The 13,079-nt window shown below is 36.7% G+C and overlaps 1 protein-coding gene across 2 annotated transcripts in view; it reads left to right on the forward strand.

Moving 5' to 3' along the window:
* LOC128013983 (apoptosis-inducing factor 3-like) overlaps positions 1-13,079 on the forward strand; it is a 29,626-nt gene that overhangs the window by 14,757 nt on the left and 1,790 nt on the right. For both annotated transcript variants that reach the window (XM_052597203.1, XM_052597211.1), the window contains exons 8-19: positions 3,611-3,723; positions 3,880-3,966; positions 4,221-4,312; positions 6,031-6,161; positions 7,666-7,781; positions 8,118-8,189; positions 8,574-8,637; positions 10,249-10,325; positions 10,571-10,688; positions 10,790-10,888; positions 11,037-11,112; positions 12,108-12,212. In XM_052597203.1, the coding sequence (XP_052453163.1) occupies positions 3,611-3,723; positions 3,880-3,966; positions 4,221-4,312; positions 6,031-6,161; positions 7,666-7,781; positions 8,118-8,189; positions 8,574-8,637; positions 10,249-10,325; positions 10,571-10,688; positions 10,790-10,888; positions 11,037-11,112; positions 12,108-12,212 (1,150 nt within the window). The remainder of the gene's footprint in view (positions 1-3,610; positions 3,724-3,879; positions 3,967-4,220; positions 4,313-6,030; positions 6,162-7,665; positions 7,782-8,117; positions 8,190-8,573; positions 8,638-10,248; positions 10,326-10,570; positions 10,689-10,789; positions 10,889-11,036; positions 11,113-12,107; positions 12,213-13,079) is intronic.

A 13,079-nucleotide genomic window follows, 5' to 3' on the forward strand; every position in this document is an offset into this window, starting at 1 on the left:
GAGTACTTTTACTTTTACTGGAGTAATATTTTATTATACGTATCTGTACTTTTACTCAAGTTTATTAATTTAATTTTAACTTTTTATTCATCAAAAAATCCTGAAAAAAGTATCACAGATTCCAAAATAATATTTGGTAGCACAACTATTAATAGTTATAATAATACATCATCATATTTTCATGATTTCTAAAGATCATGTGACACTGAAGACTGGAGGAATGATGCTGATAATACAGCAAATAGATTATATTTTAAAGGATATTAAAATAAAACATTATTTTATATATTTTATTTTGATAATTTAGAATTATTACTGAAATACAACCTTTTTTTGTTTCAGACAGTTCATTGAACAATAATAAATGAAGTACCTGAAGCTAACAATGAAGTAAATGTATAATAATTAGCAAAGATGATTAATTTAGCGCTGTAAACGCGCGTGTGAAGGGCGGAGACGCGCCGTGGAGCGTCAGACGCGCGTGAGGACCAAACACAGCAGAACGGTAGGAAACTTCACTCCTCTTATTATTTCTCTTTTACTATAGCGATTTATTTTTAGATACGTGATCTGAGTCTTTCATAGATTTGTAGAGTTATTAGAGAAATGGAGTTTTTTTTTACATTCTTTGGTCGAAGTTTTCAGATCGGCACTTCGGAGCCTGTTCGCGACTCTGTTGATTCAGATCGGCACTTCGGAGCTTGTTCGCGACTCTGTTGATTCAGATCGGCACTTCGGAGCCTGTTCGCGACTCTGTTTGAATCAGATCGGGACTTCGGAGCCTGTTCGCGACTCAGTTGATTCAGATCGGCACTTCGGAGCCTGTTCGCGACTCGGTTGATTCAGATCGGCACTTCGGAGCCTGTTCGCGACTCGGTTGATTCAGATCGGCACTTCGGAGCCTGTTCGCGACTCGGTTGATTCAGATTGGCACTTCGGAGCATGTTCGCGACTCGGTTGATTCAGATTGGGACTTCGGAGCATGTTCGCGACTCGGTTGATTCAGATCGGGACTTCGGAGCCTGTTCGCGACTCGGTTGATACAGATCGGCACTTCGGAGCCTGTTCGCGACTCGGTTGATTCAGATCGGCACTTCGGAGCCTGTTCGTGACTCCGTTGATTCAGATCGGGACTTCGGAGCCTGTTCGCGACTCGGTTGATTCAGATCGGGACTTCGGAGCCTGTTCGCGACTCGGTTGATTCAGATCGGGACTTCGGAGCCTGTTCGCGACTCGGTTGATACAGATCGTCACTTCGGAGCCTGTTCGCGACTCGGTTGATTCAGATCGGCACTTCGGAGCATGTTCGTGACTCCGTTGATTCAGATCGGGACTTCGGAGCCTGTTCGCGACTCGGTTGATTCAGATCGGCACTTCGGAGCATGTTCGCGACTCGGTTGATTCAGATCGCCACTTCGGAGCATGTTTGAGATTTTTTAAAATTCAGATCTGGACATCGAAGCAGGAAGTGTTTGTCAAACAGTTGGTGATAAATGAATATTTGGACTTGAGGCTTTTTTTAACCTGTCGATTCAGCATGTAAATTTACCCACACACAAAAGTGGACACACTCTAGACTTAATTAGAGCTCTAAACTTTTCATCCATTGTTATTAAGGACGTTATTCATAACCGTACTGAAAATAAGTAAATATTGATTGTTAGCTGATGCTAACTGTCTAGCTAACAAACTTGCTTGTGCTAACTTGGTAATTTTTATAAATAATTTCCAAATATTTTTATTCAACCACCTATTATATACCTATTATATACACCTATTATAACCACCAATATATATATAGATTACATCTGGGGAGAAAAAAAGGATGTGATGTTCAGAACATGGTTACTATAGTAATTATCAAAGAGGGGAAGAGATGCACCCCGTTTGGCCAGGGGTGTTTTTACACCCCAGACAAGGTTTGAGAAGGAAAAAAACCTTATGAAAATATAATTATATTTTCCTTAAAATCTTCAGGCCTTATTATTCATGTCATATATAACTGTGATGTTCTGTAAAACAACAAACTTTAAAATACTTTGTTCTTACTGGTGAAAATCAGATGGTCATCTCTGTTTTCTCTCAGGTATATCACAGTGTAAGCTTCACAGTGAACATTACTCTCGTCAGCAAAGTCCATATCAACAACAAAAATATATCTTGACTCCATATAGTGGTTATTTTGGAAAAAATCCCAGGTATTTTGAGCAGTAGGATTATAAAAAAAAAATATGCTAATATAAAATTTAATTAGCCTATATAAAATTGCAAACATCTATCTTTCAGTACTTTTTTACTTAAGTACTTTTGTACTTTCACTTGAGTAAAATTGAAAAAGGAGTACTTTTACTTTTACTGGAGTAATATTTTATTATACGTATCTGTACTTTTACTCAAGTACTTGATTTGTGTACTTCGTCCACCACTGGTTATTTTCATCTCTGAGTCCAATCATCTTTGTTTGGGCTTCCCAGGGACGCTGTACTTGCAGATTAATGGTTACAATTTATGTTTAACTCGGTTCCCGAAAATTATAATCCACATGTAAAACTATGTGCAGCACATTTTGCTGAAGACAACTTCCTCAGTCTCAATCAGTTTAATGCTGGATTCGCAAAAAGATTATTCTTGAAAGATAGAGCAGTTCCCTCTTTGTCTGGAGAAGGCGTTGTTTATGGACCACAACCGATAAGTGTATTTTATAATTTAAGTTGGTGCGTTTAACAGTTTCTGTAACTTATTACACAAAGGGAAATGCTGTTTAGCTTTGTTAACTAGATGTTAGGGCTGTGCAAAAAAACGAATGCAATTTTCATGCGCATCTCATTAGTAAAAACGCTCCTGTTATTATAAGTACATCTCCAGCACATGCTCCTGCCCACTTGCTTCTCAAAACTAGTCCAATCGCGTTACCAGGAGGGCAGCCTGCTCTAAGCTGGTGTCGAATCACAACACAGGAACCGCTGACCCAATCAGAACTCGTTACGTATTTCTGAAGGAGGGACTTTATAGAACTAGGAAGTCATCAGCCCGTTTTTTTGACAGTGAAAACAGCGGTATACAGATAGGTGAATTGTGTGAAAAATACTGTGTTTTTTTACACGTGAAACATGAACACATGTTATATTGCACACTGTAAACACAATCAAAGCTTCAAAAAAGCGTGAAAAATGGGACCTTTAATTCATTAATTGTTAACCCCAGGTTTAGAATGACCCAGGTTTAACTATTTCAAGTGTGAAAAGCCTTTTTCTATCTAAATATGGGTAACTAAAATGGATAATGTACCATGAAATGTACATTTACATGCCATGACAGAAGGAAAGGCACACATTATTTCTAGTCCCAAATTGATTTTATTTTGTATTTCTTTTACGCGTGGCAGCCTAGATAAGCTACTGAATTTCTACATTTGGAACAGACCTGATAGGTCCATGCCATCTTTAAACATGAGACAATGCAATTACTGGTTAAGTAAAAATAAAAATAAAGTCTAAAAGATAAGATCCAAAGTATCAAATAAAATCATGCATTTATATTCAGATTCGAGTTCAAGATGAAGATGACACCTTACAATGCTCCTCTTGACCTTTGTCGATGTTCTCTCTAGGTCCTGCTGGTCTGGTCTGCGCTGAGACTCTGAGGCAGGAGGGTTTTACTGATCGTATAGTGATGTGCACCATGGACAAACATCTGCCTTATGACAGGCCTAAACTGAGTAAGGTTTGTACACAGAACAGTCCATAGAACAGGTTGAGAACAAAGTTTTACCATATAAAATTAACATACTTTTACAACAGAAGGTTTTATTTTGACCACACGTGTGCTTAAATCCAGCAAGTATGATACTGATTTAATGCACATCCCTCATTTCTTCAGTGTTTAGAGAGCACAGCTGAGCAGCTTCAGCTGCGCTCATCTGACTTCTTTCAGATGCACGACATAGAGATACTATTAGAGAAAGAGGTGAGAACACTTTACCTGAAATGTTTACTTAATTTACTGAGGAAAACACTAATAAATGTGTCTACTCTGTCTTTTAACCATTACACATTGTGGTGGTACCATTGTACAGAGATGGTTTCAGATGGAAATACAATAGTGTTATGAAACATCAAGTATTCAATTATATTTTTGGTACCGTTACTGAAATGACACTGTTTAAATAATTGATGTGTAAATCTGTGATATTCCATAAATTGCCATATGTTTCTTCACAGGTTGTCTCCGTGGATGTGAAGACACGGACTGTGACATTTCGGGATGGTTTTAAAATGGAGTACCGAAAACTCTTCATTGCCACAGGGAGCAGGTAAATGCTCCAGTTAATAACATAAACTCAGTTCCCTGCTATAAGGGAATGAGTGTTCTGTTACACACTTATCGGGAAACTCCTGTTTACTCTGATACTGTAGTCTGATTTGTTCATGCTCGTGTAGCTTTACGAACCAAAAGCACTTCAACCTGCCAAAAGTGGTGGAGCTGACTGCTATGTAAGTCAGCCATGAGCGCCATTTTGTCAGAATCTTTCGACTGATGGCAGTCATCTACTCGCTTGTAGCCTTATAGCACAGCAGCTTACACAGCACTCTTTCCCTTATCTCAGGGAACTGATGTTACGTTAGTAACTGGAGCGTTACCTTTCAAATGGTCTTTACTGTTGAGTTACATGCTTATGGGAAACGCATCCAATTGTGTGGTGCTTTAAAGAGAGTGCAGAATGAAGCCGCTCTGCGAGCCCATACTGAGGGCTCCTGTATGCGTGAGCTAATAATGAGACACAAGCCACTTAGGCTGAGGACTACAAAACAAAACCTTCTCCTCTTATAGAGGGCATTAGGTAAATTTAGACAAAATCCATGCCTGGAGGGCAGAGATTTCAAAGTTATTTTACTTGGTGAAGGTAGATGGCCAGCCAGTGGCCGCACAGATATCGACGATAGAAATCCTGTTGGACCAAGCCCAGGAGGAGTCCATTTCCCTGGTGGAGTGGGCCCTCATTCTTATAGGACACTGTAAGCCCACTTAGCCGTAGACTAGGGCTATAGCATCCACTATCCAGTGAATCTCTGCTTTGTAACCGTCAGTCCTTTAGAGCAGCCTCTGAAGCACACAAAGAGGTTCTTTGATTGCTGAAATGAGCCAGAGGGCTCAACATACTTTCTAATGGCGCTTTTCCACTACGTGGTATGACTTGGTTTGGCACGGCTTAGTATGGCACAGTGCAAATTGGCTCGGTTTGGATTTCCACTGCAGTTGAATGCAAATCTCAAGAACGGTCTGTGTTGAGGGGCTACCTGGATGTAAAAGTAGACATCTTTCAGTTCCAGCGATTAAAAACCAGTCCCTGGGCCATATTTGTGTGAGGATCTGCTTTAAAAGTCAACAAATTGAATGGTCATCTCATAAACGAGTGGAGAACGAGAATGGGCTTGAGCCCGCCATCTTTCTTGAGAACTAGAAAGTAACGGCTGTAAAAGCCTAATTTGGTGTTCACTAGAGGAACCATTTCCATTGCTCCTTTTGCAAGCAGAGATTGAAAAAATCATAACAAAGTTTGAATTAGACCTCTGAGGCGAGGTGACCTGAGAGCAAACTGGAGTGAGTAACCTTGTTTTATCGTTTTTAGAACCCAACTTGACACATCGGTTATGGTTTTTCAAGCCTGAAGCCGGATGGTAAGTGGTCTGAGATTTCTGAGTGGCAGGTGGCCACCAAAGGGATGGGGAACTGACATTTGTGCTAATGTATGTGGGTCAACTATCAAAGCAGTAGTTTGCTTGTGCGTGAACTGAAAGAGAAGGGCAGATCCAGCCTGAACAGTTTCCCTTCCTCAGAGCTAAGCGGAAGGAGTTCCGGATCATGACGGCTTCTGATAATAATAATAATTAGCCTTAATATTAAAAATAAGACTTCTATTGATATCTTTCAGAAACATTAAATATTAAGTCCCAAACTTATGAAGAGTGTTCATAAGAATGAAAATTTGTATTTTATTTTTATTTTAATGAATAAGTTCTAATTTTACAGACCCAAACCTCTCAGCTACAAAGGCAAAGATGTGGGAAATGTGTTTCACCTCAGTACACCAGAAGATGCCAACAGTATCGCGACTCTCGCCAGCAGTAAGAATGCCGTCATTGTTGGAACCTCGTTTATTGGTAAGAGCTTATGTAAATTTTACATATATAGTATACATTCTCTTTGTAGATAAATAATAATAGCTTCAAAAAGTGTTTAGACTCTTAAGCCACAATTAAAGATGAATCCGTGGCATTGCATTAGACAACAAAATACCATGTGACATGTATTCTAAAGATGCATAAGCACACTTTTCAAGTAGGTGTATTCATATATTTTTTGAGGCCTCAGTATAAATAATGATTATATGTGCTGTTAAAAACTCTATGTACTGTTAAATAACGATGATATGTGTTGTGAAAAACATGCTTATGGCGCTGCACATGGCAGCTGAGGTGCTTCGCTCTCCAGTTGTTTTAGTGTTTTTGTTAGCTTTTCCTGTATTTGTTTTTCATACTCAATCAGTTTCACCAAGGGTTAACTGCTGAACATTCAGAAAAAAACACCACAAAGTGTCCTACTGGTTTATGATTATTCGGATGTTTTGCTGAACGTTGTTATCGGTGGAGCAGTGGTGCTGATCAAATGCTTCAGCATGGGCAGGAGAGCTGGCACGCTCGCCAAGCTCAGGAAGTACGGATTTCGCACGCGTTGCCAAGCATCTATCTGGCAAATCTTCACTCTGTGCTACTCAACAAAATGGACAACCTTGTTCTTCTTTCCTGGGCAAATAAGGATTTCTCACACTCTGCTGCTTTGTGTTTCATGGTAATCTTCATGGCTGAATGACGCCATTTCGGACAGTGTGCTCCATCTGCCCAGCTTTCAGCTATTTAGAACAGATTGCGACGCAGAATCAGTGGGGAAATCACGTGGCGAAGGGACATGCTTTTACATCAACGAAAGGTGGTGTACAGTTGTAATTGTGTTAAAGAAGTTGTGCTGTCCTGATCTAGAAGCGCTCTTTATTAACTGCAAGTTTGCCGCTGGATTTTCACTCAATTATTCTCGTTAGTGTTTACATTCCTCCACAAGTGCATGTGAGCCTAGCCTTGCAAAAATTAGCTGACAGCTACAACACTCAGACACAGACACTCAGACACATCCAGAAAATCACTCTGGATTCTTCATATTCAAGTTATCCCCCTTTTGAACTTTTGCCATCTGGCCGGCAGAGCCACAAATACCAGGACATCCAGGCACAAGAACAGTTTCTCCCCCAGGCAATCTACCTCATGAACAGTTAAATGTTTATGCAATAAAGTGTGCAATAACCTAATATTTATTTGTTACCACCTACATCATAGTACATTCCTGCATCTCATTCTACTCTATTCCATTTTAACATCTACAGCCCAACTATTAATACAATTTATTTATTTTTAGATTTATTTTTCAATATTTGTCTATTTATATTAACACTTGTGCATTTTATTAAATTTTTTGTCTGTGTTGTTGTGGTCGTCTCTGTGTACTGGAAGCTTATGTCACTAATCCCTAAGGAACTAATTCCTTGTATGCGCAAGCATACTTGGGCAATAAAGCTCTTTCTGATTCTGATTTTGATTCTGATTCTATGTTCAGGCATGGAAGTGGCAGCAGCTCTCACAGATAAGGCTCACTCAGTGTCTGTGATCGGCATAGAGGCCATGCCATTCCGTAAAGCACTCGGAGAGAAAGTGGGAAAAGCCTTGATGAAGGTGACAGAAAATAACTGTATACAGAATTAAATAAAAAAATAATATTAAGGTTTAAGCATTAAATAATCATTAAATGGTGTACATCAGAGGTAACCAGACTTTTTTGTATATGAAGTTTCAGAAATCTAATTTCATTGAGGGCCATGCTTGCAATATACCCAGCTGTATTATAAAAATTACCATGTTGTGTTATCACTCTGTTGTCTTACTTTTCATTAACTTTGATAGGGTGAAAATGACTCGCTGACTGTATATTATCCCTTCTTGTAACCACAATAAACCTATATTAAAAAAATATTTTTTCATAACATTTTCTAATTTTGTTTCTCTCCTCAGTTGTTCGAGTCTAACAGGGTGAAGTTCTACATGTTGAACGAAGTGTCAGAGATGCAAGGGCATAATGGACAGGTATCATGAAAGTGAGAGAAACAAAAGTTCAGTGAAGTGTAGGGCTCTCTCTCTCTCTCTCTCTCCCTCTCCCCCTCTTTTGCTCTCATTCCTGTGGATTAATTAATTACACCTGGTTTTACAGTAGCACTGCTAAGCTTTGAATATTTCAAATAAATATTGCAATAATGGACTGGTCTTGAGGTTAAAGGCCAGTTCTCATAACACAGGTGAGCATACAGTCAGCAAAGTAAATGCATAATTGAGAATAAGCAGAACTGTGATCTATTATGAAATAAAATGTTTGATAAACATTTCTTTAAAAAATTAAATAATGTACTGAGATAAGTCATTGGCACTATGACATAAATATTAAACTGAAATATTTGTTTTTGTTTTTGATAGTTAAAAGAAGTGGTTCTGAAAAGTGGCAAAGTCTTGAGAGCTGACGTCTGTGTTATTGGTATTGGTGAGTCTGTGTTATTATTGAAATTACCTTCTCATCTTTTTTGTTTTTTCTCTCACTTTCCCATTTCAGGTCCCATTATAGTCTTGGCTACAAAATTAATCAATACATATTTTATAAGGATTTGTATTAAGGTTTTGTCTCTGCATTTGTTGGATCTAATATACAGTAAAACATTAATATTGTGAATATAATTTTAATATATAAAAAAAACGTTTTCTATTTAAGCTGAATTTTCAGCATCATTGCTTTGGTCTTCGGTGTCACGTGATTCTTCAGAAATCATTCTGATATTCTGATGTGCTGCTGAAGAAACATTTCTTCTTATTATCAATGTTAAAAACGCTGTGCTGCTTAATATTTCTGTGAAAACTCTTAAATTCTTTAAGGCTTCTTTGATAAATAAAAAGTAAAAAAGAACAGTATTTATTTGAAATATAAATATTTTGTAACATTCTAAAAGTCTTAACTGTCACTTTTGACCAATTCAATGCATCCTTGCTAAACAAAAAGTATTAATTCTTTCTTTTTTTTTCTTTAGCTTTCTGACCCCAATCTTTTGAACGGTAGTGCACATTTATACATTTACATGTATGCATTTAGTGGACACTTTTATCCAAAGCAACATGCAATGCATTCAGGCTATACATTTTTCTTTTCAGATTGTGTTTCCTGGGAATTGAACCCACAACCTTTTGCGGTGCTCCAGTATAAAGAGTTACATGATCCTTCAGAAATCATTCTATTTTCATTTTCTATTTTAAGTAAATGATTTTCTGTGTAAATTAACGTAAATTAATGTAAATTAACTTTTTATTGAACTTTTTTTCATATTACAAATGATTTCTGAAGGATCATTGTGATGCTGAAAATTCAGCTTTGCATCACAGGAATACATTTTATTTTAATGTATATTCAAATATAAATATTATTTCACATCATAATAATATTTCACAAGTTAAAGTTTTTTCCATGTATTTATAATCAAATAAATGCAACCTTGATGAGCATAGGAAACTCCTGAAAAACATTACAAAAATCGTTCTGATCCCAAACTTTTGACCAAGTAGCGCATATATATATATATATATATATTAATATGTATGTATGTATGTATGTATGTGTGTATGTGTGTGTTTGAAAGTGAAAAAGTGAAAGTAAAGTGACATGTGGCCAAGTATGGTGACCCATACTTGGAACTTGTGCTCTACATTTAACCCATCCAAGTGCACACACACAAGTGAACACACACACACACACACCATGAACACACAACCGGAGCAGTGGGCAGCCATATTGCAGCAGTGCCAGGGGAGCAGTTGGGGGTTTGGTGCCTTGCTCAAGGGTCTCAATTCAGTCGTGGTATTGAGGGTGTGTGTGTATCATTCACTGAACATAGTGAGGCATGTTGTCACATTACTGTATGTGCTTTACAGTTAGTTGTCACAATGGAATCTTGCAATTGACCAGGCCTTTAATCAAGATTTAAAAACAATTATGAAATACAAAACAATTCATGAAACAAATCAAAGCAAATATAAAAAAAAAATAAAAAACGTGTGACAACATGCCCCAATGAAAAATGTTCCTGATCATAAACGTGTATGTGTTTAGGCTCCAGTCCAGCCACAGCATTCCTGAAGCAGAGCGGAGTGCACATGGACTCCAAAGGATTCATCACAGTCAACAAGGTTCAGTCATTCTGCACTGCTGTTCCATGTGTACTGTACATCTGTTAACGCATCTTATAGCACATTTACTGTATATCTTTTGACGTTCAGAATGTGTTTCTGCAACCTGTGCCAATCTGCCCATGCTTGTGTGCCAAATTGTTGTTTACTACAATGACCTTTAATATTTCATGATAATAAGCTACAAAGCACAAGCTACAATACAACGCGCAAGTAAACTTATATGCATACTTTAACCTTTTCAGCTCATGCAGACAAACATTGATGGGGTTTTCGCTGGGGGTGATGTGGTAACGTACCCTCTAGCTTTACGTTGCAATAAGAAGGTGAACATACCCCACTGGCAAATGGCTCATGTACATGGTAAGGCCTGTAGCCCATTGGGATGTATTCATGTGCTGCTTATACCAATGATTCCATTCATTATGAATAATTAATTATGTTTCATTCATTTTCCACCACAGGGAGAGTGGCTGCCCTTAGCATGATGGGAAAGGCCTCAGACATTAAAACGGTGCCTTATTTCTGGACAGCCATGTTTGGGAAAAGCATACGATATGCAGGTAATGACATACTTCTTGCACTAAAAATATACATAATAAAAGAAAACATTGAAAAACACACTTTGTTTAGATTAGAAGAGTGATGGACGTAGTTTCAGCATCAGTGCTCCTCTGATGCATTTCAAGTGCATTAAATGTTCTTGTCAAGGTTATGGAGATGGCTTCGATGATGTCGTCATCAAGGGGGATTTGGACGAGCTGAAATTTGTTGCATTCTACACAAAGTGAGTTGAATTAATTCTTACTGTCTCCAAATATGACCAAGCCATTAAGAGTTAACACATCAAAATCAATTCTGATTTAGATCAGTGATGTGATTGTTTTTATTGTATTGTTTTATTTTTTTATTTAATAATCATCAGCACCATCATCATCATTATTGTTATTGTTGTATAGTCAAATTAAATGGGTTCCATGAAAGTATTAATCAAACTGTGCAGCCCTGTTAATTCTGGTGGTCTTTAAAAAAGCATGTTGGTTGTTGATGTTTTATTGATGCACCTCATCAAGGTACTTAAAAAAATTATGACAATAACAAAAAATGATATTAAGATTTTTAATTATAAAAAACTATTGAAAACTTGAATCTTTTACACAAGTGATTTACACAGAAATAATTATTGATTTGTTACAGTCTCTGATAAAAATGAGTGGCAGGAATTGAACTAAAGTTTCTGTGATTAGTATTGGATATTGCTAATTATGTTAATCAGTGCAAAGATTTCAAGTTTATTTTAAAGAATTAATTTGAAAAATTGACATCATCTACAATTTTAACTGCATTATTCTTATTGTCTGAAATTGACCTTAAAGGGTTAGTTAAACCAGAAATTCAGTCAGTTATTTATGGCTTAATTTTCATTTTTAGGTGAACTAACCCTTTAATGACTCAAGTCTCCTGGGTTGGGCCAAAGCAAATGTCAATATATAATTGGTTATATAGGGTTAGTGTTTTATTGCAACACACTCTGGGATAGTTCACCCAAAAATAAACATTTTGTCATTTTCTCACACTCAAGTTGTTCCAAACCTGTATAGAATTCTTTCTTCTGTTAAACACAAGATATTTTGAATAATGTTAAGCTGCTGGTAGCCACTGACTTCCTTAGTATTTTTTCCATTCCTTTAAACCCCTCAGAACACCTTCGTTTAGAAATGCCCTGGCAGCCACCTGCATTGTGACTGTGTGTGTTGTGTGTTTAATCTACCGTGATTACAGGAGTGAGGAGGTGGTAGCCGTGGCCAGTGTGAACTACGACCCCATTGTGTCACGGGTTGCAGAAGTCTTTGGAGCTGGAAAGACGATTAGGAAACGTGATGTGGAGTAAGTACATTTTCACAGAAAACAACAGGCGTAGTAAGATTTTCCATGGTTTACACGTCAACGCACAAGTGACAGTTCAGACTTCTTTTCAACATTGACAATACTGAGAAATGTTTCTTGAGCAGCAAATTCAGATTTCTGAAGGATCGCGTGACACTGAAGACTGGAGTAATGATGCTGAAAATTCAACTTTGCCATCATAGGAATAAATTACATTTTAAAATATATTAAAACAGAAAACTGATATTTTAAATTGATATAACATTTCATAATATTGCTGTTTTAACTGTATTTTTGATCAAATAAAGGCAGCCTTGATGAGCATAAGAGACTTCTTTCAGTTTATACAGTGGATGGAAAAATCCCTTAATACATTAGGTTAATTTTGCCTCAAGTTTGTGCAAACTGGCAAGTGTGTGTAAAAATGACCTACATTAATTTGCATTGTCCTAAATAACAAGACCTGTTCACACACATTTTGTCTTTTTTCCCCTTTAGTATTATTTACATACTATTGCAGTTTTAATTTATATTTTAAATAACTTTTTTAATATTTTGAAAATAAGTTTTTATTGTTATTTGTTACATTTTTTAGTAATTTGTTGTGCTTTTTTTTCTGACACTAGAAGATTATTTCAATATTTAATACTACTATTTAGTTTTCATTTATTTTTCTTTCACTTTTAGTGTTAGTTCAGTTTTAGTTTTTCAGTAATTTGATTTTAATTTGAAAATTCATTTTCTTATTTCCATTTAGTTTTCAACAAATATTTGTTTTTATTTCAAATTTTAAATTACAGTTTAATTAAATGTAATATTTTAATTAACAAAAATATTTTTATAGTTTTATTTTACAATTATAACCAG

This window comes from Carassius gibelio, chromosome A5 (assembly GCF_023724105.1).
Source record: "Carassius gibelio isolate Cgi1373 ecotype wild population from Czech Republic chromosome A5, carGib1.2-hapl.c, whole genome shotgun sequence".
NCBI classification, from domain to species: domain Eukaryota; kingdom Metazoa; phylum Chordata; class Actinopteri; order Cypriniformes; family Cyprinidae; genus Carassius; species Carassius gibelio.